Raw genomic sequence first — 24,291 nt, forward strand, 5'->3', positions numbered from 1 at the left:
TTTTCAAAATGTTTAATTAGCATCCATTAAGTTGATTTCCCACTGACGTGATGTTGCGCTCATCAATTGGTTTGTGACATTCAATGTATTCACACAAATGAATAATAAAGGGAAGTTGACCTGATACAATCTTTGGAAATTTTTCCACTTGAATCCCTGTGCCATACTGTACTTATTATTAGTATATGATGTTCCCAATGTGTGAATATATGCATGTGCTTAGTGGAGGTTGCCCTCAAAAGAGGTTGGTGCTTTTTGAGCTTCAACATCCTGGAGCCTATGGGGGTCCTAATCTGGTGTTGCCTCCAGGATTGACTTTGCAGACCCCTGTTCTAAAGATTTCACAAAGATATATGTAAATTTGTTTCTGTTATTAACAAAAGGGTTTCTTAATGTCTGTCCTTATAACAAGAGATGAATGGTTGCTGGTAAAACAGTTGCAGTAGAGTGTTAAGGCGATCCATTTTTGTTAATGACATCTTACATTGAGGAACACTGTACACAGAATTTGTTTGATGCTACTTACCTCGTGTACTTTGCAGTGGTGGCTAAGACAAACTTATAACCTCATGCTTTCATGCAGAATGGAGCGAAAAAAGATGGCAATAGAAATTAATACTGTACAAACTGTGAAAAATGTCTATTAAAAAAAAAGGGAAAAAAAACAACTTAACGATCCTCCGGTCACATGATCCAACAGCAGATACAGTACCAATGTTGAATGCTCAAAACGTACAAAACACTTGCTTTTTTTATTAAAACATTTTAAATAGTTCCAGAAAAATTGCTGCAAGTCATAAACAGGAAAGTAAAGCCTCATAGGATTGATTTTTTTGGTTTGAAGACCCGCCTAACCACCTCATTCGTTGGTCAAGAGTCATGTCTTTAGTTCAAAAAGTGGCTCCCATGAGGCTTTAGGTTCCCGTTTATGAGATGTGGAGACTATTCCAGAATTAACTACCATACTAGAATAGTTTAGAAAAGAAAAGACAGTTTTTTTTTAAAAAAGCACACGTTTTGTACAAATGACTCGATGATTGACAAGAGGAATATCCGACAGGAGTAACGTAAGCTTTTTTTTCTGTTTTCCATTAACGTTTTCAATGTGTTTGCTGTTGTACGCCATCAATCACTACTTGTATTGGCTTCTATCGTTTCAAACGTTTTAATCTCCATTGTCCATGAAAACAGAAGGTTATTTTTTCTCAACCTCCACTACAAAGTACATTGGGTAAGTAACACGGAAAATATCTTTAGGTTGGCGTATTACTTTAAATCTGTTTACACAAAGAAACTCGAATATTTCGGAATAAAATATTCTATCTTGTTGCTGAACCTCTTGAAATTGGTAGAATGAAGGCATATTTTTTGTCTTTATCAGGGTTATCAGAAATTAGAAGACTTTGAGACAGCAAAAAAATGAAATAACAAATGATGTCACTGCCAAGGACTCGCTTCTAATTAAACAGCTGGATAGAAGCAAAAACGTGCAGCCATTTTGGCCCTCTAGCACCGAACTTGTGGAGATTTGCTTTAAACGGTTCTCTTTGTTTGTCTGACATAAATAACTGGAGGAAAGTTCTAAAAGGCAAGCATTTAAGAAAGCTACAAATAAATTATTAAGAGTCCTCACACTTTTACTCCGTATTACCTTTAAGTGTAGTCTGTTTTTTTTTTTTTCATGCTTAAAGTATGGAGAGCAGAAAGGGTGCGCTCGCGCTCAAGCCTCTAATTGAAGAAGACGCGGGCTTTTTGGAGAGGATTGCGCTGGAAGATCCCCAAGTACTACCTGGAGGATAAAGAAGTATGTCCTTCGACGGATACCTTACAGCGGGTCGGGCGTCAAGTTGACGTCACAAAAGGCGTGTCTCGAGGGCGGGCATCGTGTTTCCGGAACATTCGATAGCTTCTTAGTGTTTGGTTTCTCGTTTATTCAACACCTACCACAATAACGTTTTAATAAGAAGTGATTCATGCATTTATAGTATAAAACATTTATATACAGGAAGTCGAAAAATCATGACTTCTCAAGTGGCACAACAGAAATCGTAAGTTGTTTTATATTTTTTGCGTGTAGAACCGTCTATTTTTAATGTTTTGAAAAATGGCTTTGTTCCCAGGAGGTCTGGCCTAGTTGTTTGTATAGAAGTTTTTGAAACGTTGGTTTGTTAAAAACTGTCAATTGTTATAATTTACTATAATATTATTCAGTACAATCTAAAGACGGATCTGTACATGTTGCATCGTTCAAGACCGATAATAGTTTTTATATTCTCGTATGAAACGCGAAAGTTCGTACTTCGGGGTTACTTTTTCGCTTCTCTGCGATTTTATTGCAGTCTTCATTGAACTTAACGTAGTGAGGGTTTTTAATTTAAGTTTAAGCATGGTTTTGGATACAAGTGATTTTTTTTGTATGAAATAGCTCCGATACGAGGTTTTTTTTTTTTTTTTAATTTAAACTTCAGTTATCTATGAGGATAATCCTTTTGTTTTTGTTTTTTCTACATTGATTTGGTGCTGATTCAATCCGTTAATGGAAGGCAGTGATTTGCTTCATAGCATTGAATTCCTCAGATCGAGGGCCTGAGTAATTTAACTTGTAATTTTTTGTATGGGTCGCCGTCTGGTACATGTCTCGTGGTAGTTCTGGAATGCGACATTTCGTATTTCCTGCTACCGACCAGCATACCGTTTCCTAGCCCCACGTTTTCGTTCATATGTGCATTTGGCTCCGAGATATAATGCACAACACGTTATTCCATTTGCGGTTTTAGCTTGTTTTCCATATTTCTTTAATTAGGGCACTGCCGAGATTTTTGTTCCACCTTTTAAGTGATAGAAGGTACAGTAACTCCAATCTTATCTGCTACAGTCAGCATTTTATTTACTTCTGTCTTTATTTATCCCCAGGGGGAAATTGGACAGAAGCTCAGTAATAAACAATTGCAGTCTGAATTAGTGTAAGCGCCGTAAGAAATCAAATGACTTACTTTATAGATAGATAGATAGATACTTTATGAGGTAGAATGACACAATAAACAAGAATAGCTGTGTTAAAATATTTTAAGTTCAGTATTAAGAAGTTTGCTTCAATGTAAATGTTTAAATATTCATTATTGTAATAGAATCATTAAGTAGTATCATATTCATAACCACTGACCTTGCAATAGTCTAAAACAACACCCCACATGCTTCTGTTTGAAATATGTTGTTTTTAATCTTGTGGAAGTGGCTTTTAGAGGGCTCGGACCACTATCAAATATCATAAAATGACACAATACATGTCTATATTGCCTCTCCACATTTCTATGTTTTGAACAACCCCTGAGGGGTGGATGATGTTACATGCATGACTTCAAGTCTTTTTTTGCTTGTTTTTGCAGGAAACGCCTATTGGTTTACTTTTTATCATGAGGGTTATTTCTTACACAAAATATGGTCCATAAATGGCCTTAACTGAGGAGTTTGTGTCTAGAAAGCTAAAAATAGGGGGTTACCCCAGAACCAGATGTCAAGTCAAACGGTATACCATATGGGGGTTTTCTCATTCTGGTGAGTCAGGAGGCCCCAAACAAAACACTGAAGTGATTTCAAAGCATTCATTCGTAATTCTTATAAACAGAGCAAATACTATTCTGTTACAATAAACGGTCCTCTCTGAAATACATACCAGCACCAGAATGACTGGGTGGGGGGGACGGGACTAAAAAAGAAATAAACTTCTGACATGGCAGCCATGGTTATAGTGGGGCATTATACAGGCATACTGCCTTGGGTATGCATGAGCCCCACTAGTTTCTTGACACTTCTGCTGAAGAATTGTTTGGAAGTACTCGGTGTTGGTGTCAGAGAGAGGATGTGCAGCATTGTTCATAATGGCACACTTTTTATTTCTTCCTGTTAGTCTCACATTTCTGGCCATAGTGTACTTGGTGTGAATGTGATAGTGACATATAGCAACCGTTGTTTATGGAACTTCATATGAATGTAAAAAAGGTTAAAACATCAGGGTTCAGCCTATAAATGCTTGGGTTTGAATCCATATCTTGAGTGTGCCTAGGCAGTGGAATCTTTGGGAGAAGGTGGCGTGCTAGTGTTAAATTATTCATCCAAAATATACATTATTTTTCAGTTACTGGAGAGAAAATTGCCCAGCATAAATTTAGAATGTGCAAACCGGGTAGTCCATGATGATGTCATTCTCTGAAAACCTGGGGGATTCCCCGTGTCTATCACATTAAATTTGAAGCCCTGAATTTTATTTTGATATTTATGAATGGCATTACCATTACTACTAAATGATAGTTGGGTAACTTCTTGATGGCTATACCATATTTTGCATTTGTGTATTTTATATTAGTAGGGTGTTCTACAGTAGGAGTCATTATGGATGCAGTGAGAAGTCTAACAAAGTGATGCCTTTTAGTGGCTAAGTGAACCAATTACATTATGCAGGCTTTCAAGCTAGCTAAGACCCCCTTATTCCTAAGGGGCCTTATGCACCTTTAAAAGCTTTTGACAGGTTTGTGCGGCTAGATTTTCAGTAAATAAAAACTCAATAGGTTTTCAGGCATACTAATTTAATCCGAAGTGTGAAGTCTTTGTTGTATTTATTTTTTAGGAGCTTATATCAATGGTATCCACCAAATCTAGGAGGAACTACTGTCCTTCAAAATATACCTGGAAATTTTTCTTATCCTACCTCCCTTCCTCTTCTCTCACTGCCGGGTACTGGGATGACCACTTTGCCAATTACCCCTTCAGCTGATTTTGAAAAAAAAGATGAAGATTCGCCACGTGGAATAATGGAGGCAGTTGCAGTTGCTGCTAAGATAAATGCAATGTTAATGGCTAAAGGCAAATTAAAGGTACCTGACCCATTTTATGTATATACTTCCACTAATGTTACTTAATTGTGTTGGTTCCACCTACCTAAACAATGTGAAGAATGTCTTTTTGCAGAAACATGAGAGTATGAAAACAGTGTACATTTTCTGTGGGGGCTAGGGTGGATGGTTATTTTAAACAACTCTCTGTAAGTTTCAGGCAGAAGGCATGTAACATTCAAGGACTGCAGTTGTTCATGTCTTTACCACTCCTCAGTCTGGAGCTGTCACCTTAGGTGAATTGTGGTGTGTGACCAGTTCCACTGTTGTTTCCAACTTAACATTGATTCAGTTTAATTTATCGTGCCAAGATTCTGGCAACCAACCTCTGTAAAGGCCATCCAAAAGTAAACAGATGTCACAGACCACTTGATTGCAGTGTGACCTGTTTGAAAATTTTCAGCATCTTTAATTTCTGTTTGCCTCAAGAATTGTCTTCTGTAGTGCCTCTTTGCTCTACTGCCAGAATTGATGCCTAAGGATTATCAGGAGGATAATCAAGGCTTCTTTGCTCCCTAACCACTGATTTTAGTAGTACGGAAAACAATGCATGTGAGAAGTTATGTGAATGCTGAAAGATCTGAATGGCTATTGTTGTTTGTGTTACTTTTGGCTCTGAAATATTAATGGTAGTTTGTCAGCTGGAATGGTCAATTAAGTTATAATCAAGTTTCTGCTTTGACAACCCCAAGGAAATATCCTGCTCCTGTAAACATCTTTTTCCTGAATGTGCCATGTTTGTCAGTCATACTTCTGTTTTTCTGAAAGTGTGAATTTAAGTACAGTTCATACTTGGATTTGCTGATTTATGGCTGACCAAATTGAGGCCATTCGTACTTGAAGCAATTGTTTCCTTGATATTTGTTCTTTGTGTGGATCTAAATAATAGAGGTGGTGCCTTCTTTTTGACTGTTTTCCTCAATCCCACTACATAGGCTTTTCCCTGTGAAGTATCAGCCAGTCACTATGAAGGTCTGACATGTGAACAAGTGGTTCCCCCATGGAGTGTTGGGAATACAGTTGCTTGGCACTTCGACTCCTGTGTGGCAGGGGGATTGATTGGCACAACAGCTGAGTGGTTCAAAATTGTTGTGCAACACATGATAAAAGCCACCGAGACACACACATTGGTTTGTGCTACTCCTTATCAGCAGTTAAAGTATGTGACCCACAGAGCCTCAATTGCTGCAACCTGTAAACTTCGTAACCAATATACGGCCAGTTTGACATACAGCCAAATGAGCTGTAAGTTGATGCATGACTGTGTGTTAATTTTCCCCCTTCACATGCCGTTGCTTCTTTTCTCCCCATTCATCATTACTTTTAATCATGTGAGGGTTTGAGAAAGAAAAGGTATAATGTGGGACCGTTTTTTTAATTCAAAATCCCAGTTATTAAAAGTCAGTAGCTCTTCAATAAATCAAACCTGCAAGTATGTGTACTGTGAAATGGATTAAAGGTTGTTTTGCATCTGTTGCTGTTAATCTGAAATTGCAAATTAAGCAGCATAACATTTATTTTGATTTTGCATGTTTTATACATAATACAACGATTTACAGGTAGTAAATTCACCCCTAATTTTCTTTTAAATTGGTGCAGTTTGTGTTGGTATAATTCTGTGTTTGATGCATGGAAACTCATAAATCATAGCCATGGTCTAATTTTATGTTTTCTTTAATATCTTGGAGAAAATTTGTAGCACTTTATTTCTTTTGATGTGGAGGATTAAGAAAGGAGTACCTTTTGCAGTAATTTGGTTCTTCTGATACTGTCCTCCTAGATTAAACTGTTGAGCAAAGAACAGGTCAGGCTATCCCAGTGTTTTGTACTGACCTACTTGCTCAACACACAGTTTTACAGGCGACAGCCTAATTATTTAAGACTATGGTGCTATTTTTGACACACTGTTTAATAAAAGGATGTTTTCCTTTTTCTGCATAGACTGAAGATAATGCTTTAAATACTGAGAACTTGGTTGTCACAGAAGTGGATATTAATGATGTTCCAGTAACCTGTAGAAATCTGCTAACTAAAGGCCAGATGCAAGATGCAGTAAGTACATAAGGGTGATTTGACCTCTATGTTTTAATTCATAATCAACTTATACAGTTTATTGTCGTCTTAGATTTCCCAATATAGTGGTGCTACTATCAAAACAAAGGGCAGACATATGACAAGCGCAGAGAAGCTAAAAGCTGAAATGGGGTATGTGGTGCATTCTTGTTATAATTTTTGTTTTTCAGTACATTTAAATTCTGCAGTATTTTCATTGTTTTTCTTTACTTTCAAGTGCCCGGCCTTTATATTTACGGATACAAGGAAAGACGCAGGAAAACTTAAACAGTAAGTCATCTTATTAGTAGTGGACATTTCTGGGGCAAGGCAATTCCAGGTGTTTTATATTAATACATATTGCATAAAAGCAGTAATTTTTTTATATATATATAATATATAACTTGCCTAGTGTTTCCCTCTGTGGTGACCCGATTTTTCTCATGAAAACTTAACATTGTAGGCTTGAGTGGCTTAAGACTTCTGAAATGTACTGTATTAAAAGTATTTGCATCATTTTATCCCAAAATAATACCAGATCTAACTGCAGGTGGTGCACACATTGAAAATATTATAATGTCAACCAATGAGGACATTGAAGCTTCCTTTTCCAGTGTTCTGGATTCAGATCTTGTGCCTCTTCATTGTCTGTGTTGAGTTTCCACATTCTCACTATATCAAAGTGGGGTTTCTCCCGAGTTCCCTGGTTTTCCTCTCACTCCTAAGTTTATGCATGTTAATCGATTCAGAACTGCTGAACAGTCTTAAGTGCTAGTGTGGATTTGTGCAATTGGGCTGATTCCTGACTTGCAGGCAATATATAGCTTCTATCACAGCTGCTAAGCTTTCAGCCACGTGAGATTGAGGAATAACAGGTCTGTGATGCCCTTAGATGTCCGGGGCTGCATGCGCGCTACACTGAATGGATCAATGTGTGTCTACCTGGTGCCGAGAGGTGTGGGTAAGCCGTTGAATCCCATTCGTGATGGGGACCGGGGCTTGCAATTGTTCCCCACGAACGAGGAATTCCCAGTAAGTGCGGGTCATAAGCTCGCACTGATTAAGTCCCTTCCCTTTGTACACATCACCCGTTGCTACTACCGATTGGATGGTTTAGTGAGGTCCTTGGATCGGCCCTGCCGCTCGCGGCCTCTGGCAGAGCGCCAAGAAGACGATCGATCTTGACTATCCAGAGGAAATAAAAGTTGTAATTCTGTAGGTGAACCTGCAGAAGGATCATTACCGGTTGTGCCGATCCGTTGTTGGACGGTTAGGACCCGAAACCTCTCGGGCCTGCTTCCCCGCCCTCTTTCCGGAGAGGCGGAAAGGGCGTTCTTCCTGGGCGTCCTTCCCCTCTCCCCGAACCCCCCCCCCTTCTGGTGTGGCGGCGGTCCTCCTGTTTTCAGTCACCGACAATTGTATGTTGCTCTCTCCAGAGTTCCATCTTTTCATTCACTTAGTCGTATCCTCAAACCCACCCCATTTGGACAACTGTGTCTTTCAGGAAGTGTTCACCCATCAATACATAATTATGCGGCTGGCTAGTTTAATATTATGCTATGTCCCATGCAAATAGCACCTCTAACCAATAGGGTGGACGGATAAACTGGTAACAGCCAGTACTAAATTAAGAACATCACAGGTGTCAAACCCGACAATAAATGAACTCTGAAGATAGTTTTGTATTTCATCTGGTTTGACCAATGTGTTTTTTGTGTAACTTTTTGCTCTTATTACTGAATAATACCTTTGCTTAGAATGTTTCTGCAAGGGAAACACTTGTGGTACTTTCCACGTGTATTGTTTATTAATTAGTATCCCGTTTTCTGCAGGAGCTGTAGCTTTCATTAAGGGGATTATTGCTGAACATGTTTTACACAATGAGTCATCCATACCACAAACACTTGTACCAGTCCTGAACCAGCAAATCCAGGCACCTCCTGCTCAAGCTCATGCAAGTAAACAAGTAAGTGGTTCTCCCCAACTGTACTTGTAAGCACGCATAAAATTTTGTGGTGTTTGTCTTGTTTTTTTTTTTCCTTCCTCTAGTCCAGGTATTTGCCTCACTACAAATGGTTTCTGACTTAGTATTTTATGCTTCCTTATTGTTCTTACCCCACTAGATTTGTAATAAAGGGAGATCTCTCTCACTGATAGAAGGCCTTCTAGAATAAGTTGCAATGAGAATTTTCAAGCTCCAATAATAGCTCTGATGTCCTGCAGCTGTTAACATGCTATAACACATTTGATTTTTCTCAATGACTGTTTACAGGCATAAGGTTTTAGCTGATGTTAAGGGTGACCATGCCATTTTTCCAAAACTGCTTAATCCGTTTCCAGGGTGTGGTTGAGAGTCAGAGAATATCCTAGCAGCACTGGGTACAACACAGGAACCGACCCTGGATAGGGCTTCCCCTCCTGGTTCACTCTGTCATACATCCACACCAGGGCATTTTGGATTTCAAGTTAACTTACGAACATGTGTCTTTGGGGATGTGGGTGGAAAATCTACACATACAGATTCTTTAAATTGACATTAATGCTTCCAGTCAATGATATTAAACATGCATTGTGGTGTTTTGGCTATGATGATGGACTAGATTAGAAGGTTATCGTTTGTTTCCTATTGCCACTTATTTTGTGACCCTCAATAAATACCTTAATTCTTGTAATCCTTTACTTCTAAGAACACTCTTCAATAATGCATTCTCGCCTGAGTAGTAAATGCATAGTATAAAAGTGACAAGAGTGTGTAAGACAGTCGCCTAGTTTAGTGTATTACATCTTAGTGATGACAAGAAAAGCAATTTATATGTGCTCACTAAGAATTGCCTGACACATTAACATGCACAACACAAAAATAATGTAAGCAAAGGTTTCCCTCTATAAAGTATTTTTTGTTTCTATTTAGCAGTCATGCATAAAGCAAACACCTTTTGAGAATGTAACAACAGATTATAGTTGTTTTATGTGCACACATTCTAATGTAGCATGTTTCTGTTAAGAGTGAGTTGGGTTCTCTTATTTAGTATCACGTGCATGTGACTTTGAAATTGCAGTGTGAAACAAAACCTCTACCATTGCTTCATTTTGTGTGTAATATTTTATGACCAATAAGTAAAGCGGTCCATGTGTTGCATGGCAGAGCAGACCACCAAAAAACTCAATCGGCAAAGACTGTGATCACCACAAAAAGTACCATTACGGTTTGTATCAAAGGTTTAGTGCCAGAATATAGTAAGTGAACATATTCCTGTATTATGCTAGTTCTATACAGACATAGCTCCTGTTAGCTCAAAGCCCCACTGCATTAAGATTATGTGCGACACACATTACCTATCCTAGGGCAGGCTAATAATGCACAGACAAGACTGTCCAGTATAAACACCTGCAGTAGGTACAGTAAAATCTGTTTAAAATTGTTTTCCAGCATTGTTTTACTAGCTAAGAGAGTTGTGGCATTCCTTATGCTGGGCATACACTCTGTGATTTTCAGAAGTCATGGTAAAGTGACTACTTGTACTGCACGAAAGAGTCCCCAGTCGTATGTGTGCTCAAACTGTGCAAATACGTTTGGCCTGACATGCCTCAATGTGAGTTCTCAGACTATAAATGTACATGATCGCCATGGACAGTTTTACTGTTTCAAAAATATGTCTGCAACAAGCATCTCAAAATGTCGACAAAAGAGCTGCATTCCTTACTGTGCTCCGAGTGCATACAAAGAAAAGTGGTTGAGGTGCAGACAATATGGTTATCTATTTTACAGAGAATTAGAGGTTCATAGTTTATGTAATTTATTGTTTTGTGTGTTTGTTTTGAATTCTTCTAGTAAAGGTTTCCTAAGATGCTTTTATCATTGGCCATTTCATCGTATTTGTGTTATATTTAGATGTTTTGGGGTTTTTTTTTTTTTTGACACCAAAAATTTGAAAATGATCATAATGGCAATGCTCGGTGTACAATATTGATCAATGCACAATAAAATTGTAATAGTGACATCAGAAAACCCACTTTGGAGACTGCATTACAAGACCGCCAGCTTAAATTTCTGATATGACTGCATTATACAGTACAATTGGGCTGTTGCACAGACAAAGCAACCCCTCTCATACTGCACATGAAATATTGCCAATTAAATCTGAAATTTGGGGTAACACCAAAAATCGGTCGGGTGTAAAATCATGCACAGTAAATGCCCAGCATTACTTGTTTCACATCATTTTACAGCCTTAAACTGAAGTTGCTAACTTCTGTATTGGATTTGTTTTGATTGCCAAGGACACCATGTTTTCTAAACTTGAATAACATGAGCAAAGCAAAAGAGTTAAACTGCTTACACCTTTATAATGTTCAAATATCCATTTTCTAATAACGCTACTTCATTTAAACTTAACCAGAACACAGTGAAAAGAAAAAAAAATGAATGTTTTAGGTGTTCATATACTTTTGGAATAAAGGAAGCCCCATATCCATTTTAATACATGATTACAAATTTAGTGAATATTCTAAGCAAAGTACTCCTGTTAAGAAATATCATTTATGACGTATTGGCCCTTGCTGTATTTTATTTTTTTTTATTAGATCTTGCTCTAGATACATAAATCAGTCCTGAAAGGTTGTCTCTCTTTATTGCAGCATTTTGTTCACACCAAACTCTTTATAGGATTGGATCATTCTGTACCATCATTCAACGTGAAAGAAAAAGTGGAGGGCCCCGGTGGTTCATATTTGCAACACATTCAAAAAGAGACTGGTGCCAGAGTGTTTTTACGTGGCAAAGGTTCTGGTTACAAGGAGCAGGCTTCGGGACGAGAATCATTTGAGCGCCTTTACTTGTATATTAGGTTGGTAACTGTAATATTTAAGCTTGTACATAAATGTCTTTGCACAAGGCTAAACATAGCTAGCCTAATATTTATCAAGGTATGTTATTTTTCCTCTTAGCCATTCTTCACCAGCAGGTTTGCTTGCAGCAAAACAGCTCTGTGATAATTTACTGGAGACGGTAAGATACAGTACTTCTGCGTGTGTGTGTGTGTTTTGTACATGGAGGTTTAAGATGGTGAACATTGGAAGGTTTGTCAACATTCACTGACTTTGCCACCTCCTATATTAATGAAGTAGCGAGAACAGCCCTATCCTAAGGAATGGTGTGTGGTGGACTGCAGCTGCTAACATAAAAAAAATTCTGTCATGATATAAATTGTTTGGTTTTATGGTGATGCAGGAGTTAGTGCTAGTTATTTAACACTTGAGGAACCTTGAGTTCTGGCCTGGCCACCATTAGTGTGGAGTTTACCTGCTGTATTAATGTCCATGTGTTTTTTGTTTTCCCCGAGTACTCTGAATTCCTCCAGATATGTGCCTGTGGGTTTATTAAAGAGAGGTTAACTTATTGTGTTAATTGGTAATGCTAAACTGGTATTGGGTGGAAGCATGCAGGAGTGTGTCTTGTGATTTGTTTCCTGTCTTGGGTCCTGATGCATCCTTAATAGGAAAGAAGCTGATGGACAGAAAATTGGATTGATCTTATTTTGCTGTTCTTGTATGTTTAAAGCATCATTAAGTTTTTGTCTTTTTCTAACAGGTACGCGCGGAATACTCCAAATCAGCATCCACATTAGGTATTCTTAAAATTAAGTTGATAAGTATCCTAATGTACAAATTTCTTCAATTTGTTTTAGTTAAAACGTTTTTCAGTGCTTTTTTTTTTTTTTTACATGCATTTGTTGTTTTACAGTTGTAGCATACTCATCCTCGCAAGGATATTCACCTGGTGAAGTTTACAATGCCACACAGTCTTGGTATACCTTTCCCCAAGATTCTTCTGCTTCATTCCAAGGACACAGCCATTTGGATAGTATGAACAGTCAGCAAATTCAACCAAGTAGTGCTTTAACTACTCAAACCTTGATTCAGTATCCCGTCTGTCCCAGAATTTCTACATGTTACGTAACCGAGGCAAGTGGTAATGGCATAGTGCTGACTTGTGTTATGATGTGTTATATACAAAATCACAGTTGGGAAAAGTAACATTTTCTTGTCTGCTAATACAGTAAATGTCCAGCATTTTTTACATTTGTCATTTAAATGGTTACAAGTGTGCAGGTCTTAAGGATTTGCTAATTTGCTAGTGTTCTTATTCATAGCTGTGCTATGAGCTGCTTGTCCGTGAAATCCTTTTAAATGGCAGTGTGTGTGTAGTGAATAGGCAGTACCTGTTTACACATGAGAAATGGGGCTGAGTTTGTAGTTAAGACCAGTACATGCTAAATGATGTCCTGTTACCTTAACCAGTAAAACCAGAGTAAATCTCTGAATGTCCCACACAGTAAAGATATTAAAATTGTTTGTTCAGTACAATGTTTAATTTATATCTTGTGTTTTAGGACACAAACAATCAGGGTTCCAGTTATCAAGAATCTGTGTCATCTTGGCAGTCAAGTTCAGACAATGTGAAGAAGTGCACACAAAACACTACTGATGCCTACTTGCAATACCAGGTTGGCATGATGAGCTTTTATACAATGCTTTTACTCCTTCTCTCTCTATTTTCAGTTAAATTTACCATTATGCAATTTTGCTCTTAGCACGGACCGTTTCATTACAATAATTTAGCTACAGGCAATTCTTGGAAAACAGGAGAGACTGCTACAATCAAGACTAATGAAGATGGTGAATTTGAAAGGTGTGTGTCTGAACATGTATTGAAATTAATAAAAGAACAAAATATATGTATAGTTTGGAATCGTATGCAAGACTTTCACCAACCCATTAACTTTTGTAGGAGGTTAATGCCACCGCCACCACCTCCTTCTACACTTGCAAGTTGCTTAAAAAGGCAGAGAGCATCAGAACCTGAACAGATGGAAGCTTGTTTTGGTATGCATTTTTATACTTACGAATTGTTTTTGTCTATCCTAATGCAAACTTGTCTTCTCCCCGTGCCACCAAACCCATCTACCCATGGTAATAAAGATAACATAAACAATAACTTGGTTTTTCTTTCCAGGTGATTCAAGACGTCATTAAGTCGATCACAATTTAGACAGATACTAATGTTTTCTTTCCTGTTTTTATATTCTTTTTTTTTCCCCCCTTTCTCTGTTCTCTACATCTCCTGGACTTGCCTGATATGTCCCTGGATGCCATTTCTTGCCCCTTGGCTGTGGACTGGATTTTTTTTCTCGTTAACCTCCTGTTTGGGGCATCCTTGCGGTTGCCTGGCGTGTTCTGGTTTGTGTTTTTGCAGGTAAAGGAGATCCAGCTGTGAAAAAGCAGAAAATTGTAAATTCTGGGATTTCCTTAGTACCTTACGGTAATGAAGATTCTTCTGATGAAGATGACAGGTTTCATGGGAATAAGCAGTATAATCCTGACGATGCAGAATATTGTGAATACTGCTTTTAATTTTTATGTCAATGGGATATCATAATCAGCTTCTCAGAATTTTTTTTTCTTGTACAATGTTTTAGTCTTGTCTCTTTGTGAGGAAAATAAAATATTTAAAATTTTCACATCCATTCTGCAAAAGTGTACTTTTTTTTCCCCCTGTAATTTATGAAAGTTGAATAAGGAAATGTCCAATTATTTTTACAAGGATACAGTGCTACCTGAAATACCATCAATCCTTTCTGACACAGGAACTAGAAAAATGGGAGTCTTGGATATTTAATACGTACAGTAGATAGATAGATACTTTATTAATCCCAAGGGGAAATTCACAGTACTTCAGTACTTCAAATTAGAAGGCTGGTTCTTTCATACTTGGTTATGAACCAGTTCCTCTTGAATATATTGGATGAATGGATGGATGGATATTAAAGTGCCGTCGGTGTCGCCTTGCTTTCTAACATTCCATATTAATTCACATGTCCTTTATTTCTAAAGATAATTCTTTACTCCTGATGTATAAGACTATAATGTGTTAAGTATAGTGCAGTTGTGCACAATTTGGCTATTTGTACGTCCATTTACTCTGGATTAATGATTGATTTAATCAGAGGATCAGCTCAAGTTGGACAGTTGGGAGACAAAGTCAGAGAGGCGAGATTGCATTGGTTTGGACATGTGCAGAGGAGAGATGCTGGGTATATTGGGAGAAGGGTGCTAAGGATAGAGCTGCCAGGGAAGAGGAGCAGAGGAAGGCCTAAGAGAAGGTTTATGGATGTGCTGAGAGAGGACAGGCAGGTGATGGGTGTGACTGAACAAGATGGAGAGGACAGAAAGATAGGGGTTGCCACAGTGGATCATCTTCCATAATGGCAGCAGCCAACCGAAGAAGAAGAAAATAGTTCTTTATACACACATGCAAACAGAAGCAGGTTATCTTTGTGTCCCAAGTTTATTCAGAGCTGCCAATTGTATGGTGACTGGTACTCGTTTTAAGCGTTTTTTTTTTTTTTAAATCTTTCCTCGCCTGTTGAACTTAAACATGCAAGACGGTTTATAATGGAACATTGTACTAAAGTGGTGATTTTTGAAAGTGTGCAGTGTTCATTATTTACTAAGTTTTTGTACACTATTGGAACTGAGTTGGTAATGAAAGAATAATGGCAGCCATCCTTGATTTTTGGGTAAACTTATCAGGCAGTAGACCTGGAAACAGGTGTACGTATACTGTAGATATAATTGTGTCTAAGAAGAGTAGTAGTACAGGATTAAAATAAAGAGTAACTGGAAACAAGTGAAAGTCTACTTAGCTGTTGGTTAAGTATCTGGAGAACATGCAATGATATTAGAACAGAAATCAAAACATTTGCCATTGGACATTTTATGGTATATTTATTACAACTCGATATATGCATACCAGTGATGTTCTCCATTGTAATGCTTTAATATTAGTATTATTTTTGAGGACTTTGCTCCCCTCCCCTTCATAAACATCTGCCTAGTTACTTTGGTATTTCCAGGGCTGCTGTCCCTATTGTGTCTTGATTGGGTTTTTAATTCTTCACTTTCAGTCGGTATCAATAACCACCACACAACAGTGCCTGGCATTTCTGTTACATCTTTCAATTATTTGTCTTTATATATGAAAATGAACCTTGCAATATGATAAATTAAATGGTGGCCTAGGATTAGTAGTAGCAGGACTAAACTGCACACTGGACGTTACAAGTGAAACCAATTAAATGAATAAATCGTAGATGACCTGTCCCCAGTTTGTCTTTTGCACAAAATAACACCAGCTATGGCCTCTAAATCTTGAGTAAGGCCTTTAAATTGTGCTTAGCTGTTCGCACATCAGAGAGCAAAGCAATTGCTGCCCGAGACCACATCCATAGTCCATTTGTTTTCATGTGTTAACCAAGAAACTTGTTTGTCCTTGTGACTAAATTTGTGTTTGTGTGGTGTTCCGAGTTGGGCTTTACAAAGGTATAATGAAAATGACCGTATCTGCTCTAAGACTGTAGAGTAACAGTTGCACTTTGTCCTCATTTAGTGTTAATGTAATAAGATGTACACCACTGACAGAAATTAAATTAAATGGTAAAATGAACCATGGAAGGTTTGGCTGAAAATGTTTTTATTCAAAACAATCCTTTTCCCCACCAAAATGTATTTTGGTTTTGTCTACAGATCAATAGTTTTTCTTTGGCAGTTGAGAGGCAAAAATTTATATTGTTTATAAACATAATTGAAAACTGTGCATGTTACAGCACTGTCTGAAATAGTGTTTTTTATCATTATTGTAATAACTTTAGTAAATGTAGAAAATCATTTAATTTAAAAAATAAATTCAAGTGTTTTTTCTATTTTACAGCTTTAGAAAATGCCATTTGAAATGAGACATTTGAAGGTTTTTTGTTATTTAAGAATCTTCATAAAAAGAGGTAAATCTGGATAAATCTGTCAATTCCATGTCTTCTGCTGCTGCGTATTTAAGACAAGATTGTGTAGTTTAATGGAGTCATCAGTTCTCCCTTGTAATGAATGCTTCACTTTTTTTTTTTTTGTTTACGGTTACAATCTATTTCTAGCCTGTTAGAAAATGTGCACATAGTCAGGACTTTCAATTCCATTGTGCACTGTGAGGGCACCAGGTTTGTCTAATGCAAAACAAGGATGAACATAGTGGAGAAACTGACATTTGTACGTGTGGAGGTGCTGACCAAGGTCAGTGTTGAAAAATGATAGGTTTCCAGAGTCATAGTCCAGAAGCACTCCTATTCTCTTTGGTGGAATGCTAATCCTTATATCGGGAGATGCTCCATTATGCAGAAATTCATATTTATGTCTGCAAGAAAAGGTGAAAGTGAGATAAAAAGGTAAAATGATTAATTTGGAAAAGGTTTTGTAAAAAAATTTAAACATCACCTGTACATACAATTATGTGAAAACAAGTCAAATGTATGTTAACCTGTGCAGCATCTCAAAACGACATTTTGCTGTTGTTGGGTTGCTATGGCAACTTAATCACAGGAAATTTAGAAGAAAAGCATTTTTCTGTAAAAATTTGGGCCACTTTTTTCATTGTATACATACCTTGACGGAGTGATGATGTGCCTCATGCACCAGGATGTGTTGTTTCCTCCAAGGTAGCCATTCCTCTGTGTGTCTTCATAGGCCACACCAATCCTGTATTCCGTATTCTCTTCCACTTCTACCTCCCAGTAATGCTTTCCTTTAACTGGTATCAGCTCTCCCATGATGGCCACACATCTACAAAGACCACTGCAAGTTACTTTTTGTTTTCCTTTACAAGGCAGTAGGGCTCCTGTATATGTGCGTTTATTTCTATGTAAAGTGTAAACAGACTTGTGGTGGTGTTAACACCCATGGTATTTGACACAAGTTCTATCACTCAATACTGGGCCAAATTGGATTAATTGGTTAACTTGTATTGTACACATCATTAAGCTATGACAATAAGTGGAGTACTGGCAGAAAAATCTCTTGGCTAGCTAAACTTAAAACCAGTGAGTACTAACCATTTGCAGCAGATGGTTTGTAAATCATATTGGATAAATGCATCACCACCATCTTGGCCTAAATAAACCACCAATTTCAGCTCTCTTCTTCTTTTTGCTGCTCCCATTTGATGATCCGCTGTAGTGACCCCTATTTCCAGATCTTCCTGTCCTTGTCATCTTGCTCTGTCACATCCATAAACCTCTGCTTAGGCCTTCCTCTTACCTGGTAGCTCCATCATTCCTAATCTTGTACCTCTTCATCACACCCAATGCAAATCTTAACATCTTGAACTCTGCCACCTCCAGCTCTGTCTCCTTTTAGTTTTTGCCATTGTCTCCAAAATGTATAACATAGTTGGTGTCGCTACAGTCTTGTAGACCTTTCACTTTTGCTGGTACCTGTCTTTCACAAATTACTCCACCCTGCCTGCATTCTCTTCTTCACTTCTCTTACACAACCCCTGTTACTGTGTACTGTTGATCCCAAGTATTTAAACTCCTCCACCTTTGCCAGCTCTACTCCCTGTCTCCTCACCATTTCACTGACCTCCCTTTCATTTATACACATGTATTCTGTGGTGATGGTCCTGCTGACCTTCATTCCTCTTCTCCCTAGAGCAGATCTCCATCTCTCTCTAAGGTCTCCTTGACCTGCTCCCTACTCTTGCTGCAGCTCATAGTGTAATCGGCACACATCTTAGACCATGGAGACTCCTGTGTAATCTTACTTGTCAACTTGTGGGTTCAAATCCCACTCTGAAACTGGGTGACTAAGAGACTGAGCAAGTCACTTCACCTGCCTATGCTTCAATTTGATCTCAAATGCCGTATTTTGCCTTGTATAAAGGCATCAGGTAAATGTAAATATTTTGTTAGTCACACGTGAGTTTAGTATGTGCGTCTGTCTGCCCCTTGACGGCTTAGATACCTCTTGGTTGAGCTGTGGAACAGCGTGACCTGAACAAAGAGAATTGTGGGTAGATTCCCATACAAACCTATTATAATGACAACCCCATGCCCAGTCCTTTATTTCCAAGACCAAGACTAGCTAACATTACAGGGTGTAATCCCAGTCATGACATACATTAAGTCTGTCACAAATCGTAGACACACTGCACGCACTACTTTGCTGTTGATTAGATACTTTGTATGTGCTGATAGGTCATTACACCAGATTTCCTGATTTTTTGTTTTTATAATAAAGAAAATGTGCAAATAGCACGACATATTTGTGTTCTCCAAGGTGTACGTGGTACAAAGATTTAAAGATAATACTAGATCCGATCCTTGGCTACAGAAGCTGGCTCTTGGGACGTGGAATGTCACCTCTCTGAAGGGGTAGGAGCCTGAGCTAGTGCGCGAAGTTGAGAGGTTCCGGCTAGATATAGTCGGACTCGCCTCGACGCACAGCTTGGACTCTGGAACCAATCTCCTTGAGAGGGGCTGGACTCTGTACCACTCTGGAGTTGCCCCCGGTGAGAGGCGCCAAGCGGGTGTGGGCATACTTATTGCCCCCCGACTTGGAGCCTGTACATTGGGGTTTACCCCGGTGGACGAGAGGGTAGCCTCCCTCCGCCTTCGGGTGGGGGGACGGGTCCTAACTGTTGTTTGTGCGTATGCGCCGGCCAGCAGTTCGGAGTACCCACCCTTTTTTGGAGTCCCTGGAGGGGGTGCTAGAGGGCATACCTTCTGGGGACTCCCTCATACTGTTGGGAGACTTCAGTGTTCACGTGGGTAATGACAGTGAGACCTGGAAGGGCGTGATTGGGAGGAATGGCCCCCCCGATCTGAACCCGAACGGTGTTTTGTTATTGGACTTCTGTGCCCGTCACGGATTGTCCATAACGAACACCATGTTCAAGCATAGGGGTGTTCATATGTGCACTTGGCACCAGGACACCCTAGGCCTGAGTTCGATGATCGACTTTGTGGTCGTGTCGTCGGACTTGCGGCCACATGTCTTGGACACTCGGGTGAAGAGAGGGGCGGAGCTGTCAACTGATCACCACCTGGTGGTGAGTTGGCCTCGATGGTGGGGGAGGATGCCTGTCAGGCCTGGTAGGCCTAAACGTGTTGTGAGGGTCTGCTGGGAACGTCTGGCAGAGCCCCCTGTCAGAAGCAGCTTCAACTCCCACCTCCGGCAGAACTTCGACCACGTCCCGAGGGAGGTGGGGGACATTGAGTCAGAATGGGCCATGTTCTGTGCCTCTATTGTTGAGGCAGCTGACCAGAGCTGTGGCCGTAAGGTGGTCGGTGCCTGTCGTGGCGGCAATCCCCGAACCCGTTGGTGGACACCGGGATGCCGTCAAGCTGAAGAAGGAGTCCTACCGGTCCCTTTTGTCCTGTGGGACTCTGGAGGCAGCTGATAGGTACCGGCAGGCCAAGCGGAATGCGGCTTTGGTGGTTGCTGAGGCAAAAACCCAGGCGTGGGAGGAGTTTGGGGAGGCCATGCAGAAGGACTTTCGGACGGCTTCGAGGAGATTCTGGTCCACCATCCGGCGTCTCAGGAAGGGGAAGCAGTGCAGTGTCAACACTGTATATGGTGGGGATGGTGCGCTGCTGACCTCGAGTCGGTGGGGGGAGTACTTCGAAGACTTCCTCAATCCCACTAACATGCCTTCCAATGAGGAAGCAGAGCCTGGGGACTTGGAGGTGGGCTCCCCCATCTCTGGGACTGAGGTCACCGAGGTGGTCAAAAAACTCCTTGGTGGCAGGGCCCCGGGGGTGGATGAGATACGCCCGGAGTTCCTCAAGGCTCTGGATGTTGTAGGACTGTCTTGGTTGACACGTCTCTGCAACATCGCATGGACATCAGGGACAGTGCCTCTGGATTGGCAGACCGGGGTGGTGGTCCCCCTCTTTAAGAAGGGGGACCGGAGGGTGTGTTCCAACTACAGACAGATCCCACTCCTCAGCCTCCCAGGAAAAGTCTATTCAGGGGTTCTGGAGAGGAGGGTCCGTCGGATAGTCAAGCCTCGGATTCAGGAGGAACAATGTGGTTTTCGTCCTGGTCGCGGAACAGTGGACCAGCTCTAGACCCTTAGAGTCCTGGAGGGTGCATGGGAGTTCGCCCAACCAGTCTACTTGTGTTTTGTGGACTTGGAAAAGGCATTCGACCGTGTCCCTCGGGGAATCCTGTGGAGGGTACTCCGAGAGTATGGGGTACTGGACCCCCTGATAAGGGCTGTTCGGTCCCTGTACAACCGGTGTCACAGCTTGGTCCGCATTGCCGGCAGTAAGTCGAACCCGTTTCCAGTGAGAGTTGGACTCCGCCAGGGCTGCCCTTTGTCACCAATTCTGTTCATAACATTTATGGACAGAATTTCTAGGCGCAGCCAGGGTGTTGAGGGGGTCCGGTTTGGTGGACTCAGGATTGGGTCACTGCTTATTACAGATGATGTTGTCCTGTTTGCTTCATCAGGCCGTGATCTTCATCACTCTCTGGATTGTTCGCAGCCGAGTGCGAAGCGGCTGGAATGGGAATCAGCACCTCCAAATCCGAGACCATGGTCCTCAGCCGGAAAAGGGTGGAGTGCCCTCTCAGGGTTGGTAGCGAGATCCTGCCCCAAGTGGAGGAGTTCAAGTATCTCTGGGTCTTGTTCACGAGTGAGGGACGAATGGAGCGTGAGATCGACAGGCGGATCGGTGTGGCATCCGCAGTGATGCGGGCTCTGCATCGTTCTGTCGTGGTGAAAAAGGAGCTGAGCCGCAAGGCGAAGCTCTCAATTTACCGGTCGACCTATGTTCCTACCCTCACCTATGGTCATGAACTATGGGTAGTGACCGAAAGAACGAGATCGCGAATACAAGCGGCTGAAATGAGTTTCCTCCGCAGGGTGTCTGGGCTCTCCCTTAAAGATAGGGTGAGAAGCTCAGTCATCTGGGAGGAGCTCAGAGTAGAGCTGCTGCTCCTCCGCATTGAGAGGAGTCAGATGAGGTGGCTCGGGCATCTGATCAGGATGCCTCCTGGACGCCTCCCTGGTGAGGTATTCCGGGCACGTCTAACCGGGAGGAGGCCCCGGGGAAGACCCAGGACATGCTGGAGGGACTATGTCTCTCGACTGGCCTGGGAATGCCTTGGGATTCTCCTGGAAGAGCTAGAAGAAGTGGCCAGGGAGAGGGAAGTCCGGACATCTCTGCTCAAGCTGCTGCCCCCGCGACCCGACCTCAGATAAGCGGAAGAGGATGGATGGATGGACTAGATCTGTGCATTTCATTTGTATTTTTTTCCTGCTTAATTGAATGGACTGACTAAGCAATGAAGGACAAAATGGGCATACGTGAGGAGGAAAGAGTCAGAGGGCACAAAATTCTGCAGCACCCCACTTCACTTGCTTTTTGAAACAATTTGTATTCTGCAGTTTCAGATTCCAAAAATGGCCACTGTGGTTTAGCCAGATCTCCAACTAAATACAAAATGAAGTGAGAATAAAGAAGAGCATTGACTTGCGGGTTTTCTGGCCTCCCCAGATCACAAGGTTTAAAGCCAGTGACAAGCTGCCGTTACTGCACCGGGACATTTGTTGCTTTTCTTGGCCCTTTGTTTTTAATTCTTTAGCCCACAGCACTTCACCACGTACAGCGTGTCAGATCTACACGTATAAAATGAACCTGCCGTGTGGTCTGCCGGCTGAAGTCCCAGGTCCAAGTCCCAGTCTCACCAGGTGCCCCATGGCGAGCTGCTTATCATTAAGCTATGTGTGGATGTATGAATGTGTGATGCACAGTCGCCGACCATGAAATTTGATAAGATGTGTGCAGTTTAAAGGCTTGCAATACATCCCCCGGGTCAATACGTCATACCTTGCAAAACTGTTATCTCCAAAGTTCATGTCGCTGATATCGGAGTATTCATCTCCGTAAAACATGGTGAACCCATCTTCAGAAATAGAGAGGCTGGGATGAGCCGTTTCCTCATTCAGGTGGAAAAATGTGCCTGTGACAAGCACCAGATTCAAAAGAAAAGAAAGAGCAATGATTACAAGTGGGAGCAAGTCAACAACAACAACATTTATTTATACGCGACCGCCCACACCACCGCAGATCCACTTCAGACCTGCTTAATCCAGTTCAAGGTCACTGGTTGTCTAAGCCTGTGCAGGCTGTGGGGGGGCACTTCTTGTCCCATTAGTTTGACTGTGGATGTCATGGTGGGAGCACTGCAGGCTTGCAACAAAAAGACTATGGTTAGCATCCAAGGTGCTCCCTGCATGGAGTTCACATGTTCTCCCCGTATGCACAGGGGCTTCCTCTCACAGTCCAAGGACCTGCAGGTTAGGTGGACTGGCATGTTAAACTGGACCTGATATGTGTGTGTGTGTGTGTGTTCATCCTGAAATGGGCTAGCGCCATCTCCACATATTCTTTATTATGGGGACAGAATGTTCAACAACCTGACAGTGTGGGGCCATGTTGAATGTTTTCCAGTGCAGAGGCGCTCCCTCCAGCGTGAGTGGGCTCTGCACTCTTAACATTTGTAGTGCAGTGTGTAAGGCTGGGTGCTATGTCTCTGGTATACACCATTTGATATGGGATTCGTAAAAACAGTGGTAAGTGTGTGTGTGATGCGGCATCTATTGGAGTGATGAATACAATGCATTTTATTACAAACCAGCAAGCCCGCGATTCTCAAAAGAATCGCAAATCCAAGAATGGCAATCACTTTCTGTTCTCTCCGATACTTGGAGGGATGAAATATCATGGAGGGTGGCTGCGTCCTGGGAAAGTTAATTTAATGAAATAAACTTATTTGTACTAAAGCGGTTTCTTTTTGGAGCTGTGACTCAGTTGTAGGCGCCTTCGTTTATTGTTTTTATCCATGCAGTCTCTTTTTTGTTTTTCTATGGCTGTGTCGTCAGCGTGAAGTCATTTGCTGACAGAGGCGGATTCGCATGCTGAAGTGACCATGGCGGCAGATCCGGGTATGGAGGGCTACATTACTAAACGAACGTGGCATATGTGGTGGTTTGGGCGGTCACGATCGGGCAGCTGTACAACCTAGCGTGCACGCTTTACCTCAGGTTTAGTTCACAGGTCGTAGCCATGGTAAAGTTTTCATTTAATTAAATAAATATATTTGTACTAAGGCGGTTTCTTTGTGTGGGCGCCTTCGTTCATTGTTTTTATCCATACGGGCTCGTTTACAGGTCGTTCCCATACAGGGTCGTGTTTGTACTACTAATCGTTGAGCTCCTTCCATTTGGAGCCGTGACTCCTTTGCCTCTGCTGTGTCATAAGCGCGTTGTGGGCGCGTTCGCTCATTGTGTTTATCCATACGGGCTCATTTTGTATTTCCGTTAGTTGAACTCTTTCATTATGGAGCCGTGACGTCTTTGCTTCTGGTGTGTCTGAAGCACGTCGTGGGAGCCTCCGTGTATTGTTTTTATCCATGCGGTCTCGTCTTTGTTGTTCTGTGGCTGTGTCATTAGGTA

The 24,291-nt window shown here is 41.0% G+C and overlaps 2 protein-coding genes and 1 non-coding gene across 8 annotated transcripts in view; 2 read left to right on the forward strand and 1 right to left on the reverse strand.

Annotated features, from left to right (window-relative positions):
• The first annotated feature begins 1,864 nt into the window (after positions 1–1,864).
• On the forward strand, positions 1,865–14,333 carry LOC114668052 (KH homology domain-containing protein 4-like). Of its 6 annotated transcripts, none has more exons than XM_028823665.2 (13): positions 1,865–2,048; positions 4,625–4,871; positions 6,831–6,941; positions 7,015–7,094; positions 7,180–7,232; positions 8,774–8,907; positions 11,580–11,788; positions 11,889–11,949; positions 12,532–12,568; positions 12,685–12,905; positions 13,334–13,447; positions 13,563–13,632; positions 13,732–13,886. In XM_028823665.2, exons 1-13 carry the CDS (start codon positions 2,020–2,022, stop codon positions 13,737–13,739), a joined length of 1,374 nt encoding a protein of 457 aa, XP_028679498.1. In that variant the 5' UTR covers positions 1,865–2,019; the 3' UTR covers positions 13,740–13,886. The 6 variants fall into 6 exon arrangements, with proteins under 6 accessions (XP_028679498.1, XP_051776398.1, XP_051776397.1 ...); XM_051920438.1 differs by having other exon boundaries at positions 13,735–13,886; XM_051920435.1 differs by having other exon boundaries at positions 1,866–2,048; positions 13,535–13,632; positions 13,732–14,333.
• On the forward strand, positions 6,607–6,743 carry LOC114668273 (small Cajal body-specific RNA 15). Its single transcript, XR_003718863.1, has one exon. It is a non-coding gene; the product is annotated as a small Cajal body-specific RNA 15 (non-coding RNA).
• A 2,462-nt stretch (positions 14,334–16,795) lies between the features above and the next one.
• The window catches only part of LOC114668051 (fibronectin type III and SPRY domain-containing protein 2), a 37,582-nt gene continuing 30,086 nt past the window's right edge, over positions 16,796–24,291 (reverse strand). Inside the window, exons 10-12 of the mRNA XM_028823662.2 lie at positions 22,664–22,796; positions 17,433–17,609; positions 16,796–17,184 (exon numbers count right to left, since the gene is read on the reverse strand). Of these exons, the coding sequence (XP_028679495.1) occupies positions 16,932–17,184; positions 17,433–17,609; positions 22,664–22,796 (563 nt within the window). The 3' untranslated portion in view covers positions 16,796–16,931. The remainder of the gene's footprint in view (positions 17,185–17,432; positions 17,610–22,663; positions 22,797–24,291) is intronic.

Source organism: Erpetoichthys calabaricus, chromosome 17 (assembly GCF_900747795.2).
Source record: "Erpetoichthys calabaricus chromosome 17, fErpCal1.3, whole genome shotgun sequence".
NCBI classification, from domain to species: Eukaryota; Metazoa; Chordata; class Cladistia; order Polypteriformes; family Polypteridae; genus Erpetoichthys; species Erpetoichthys calabaricus.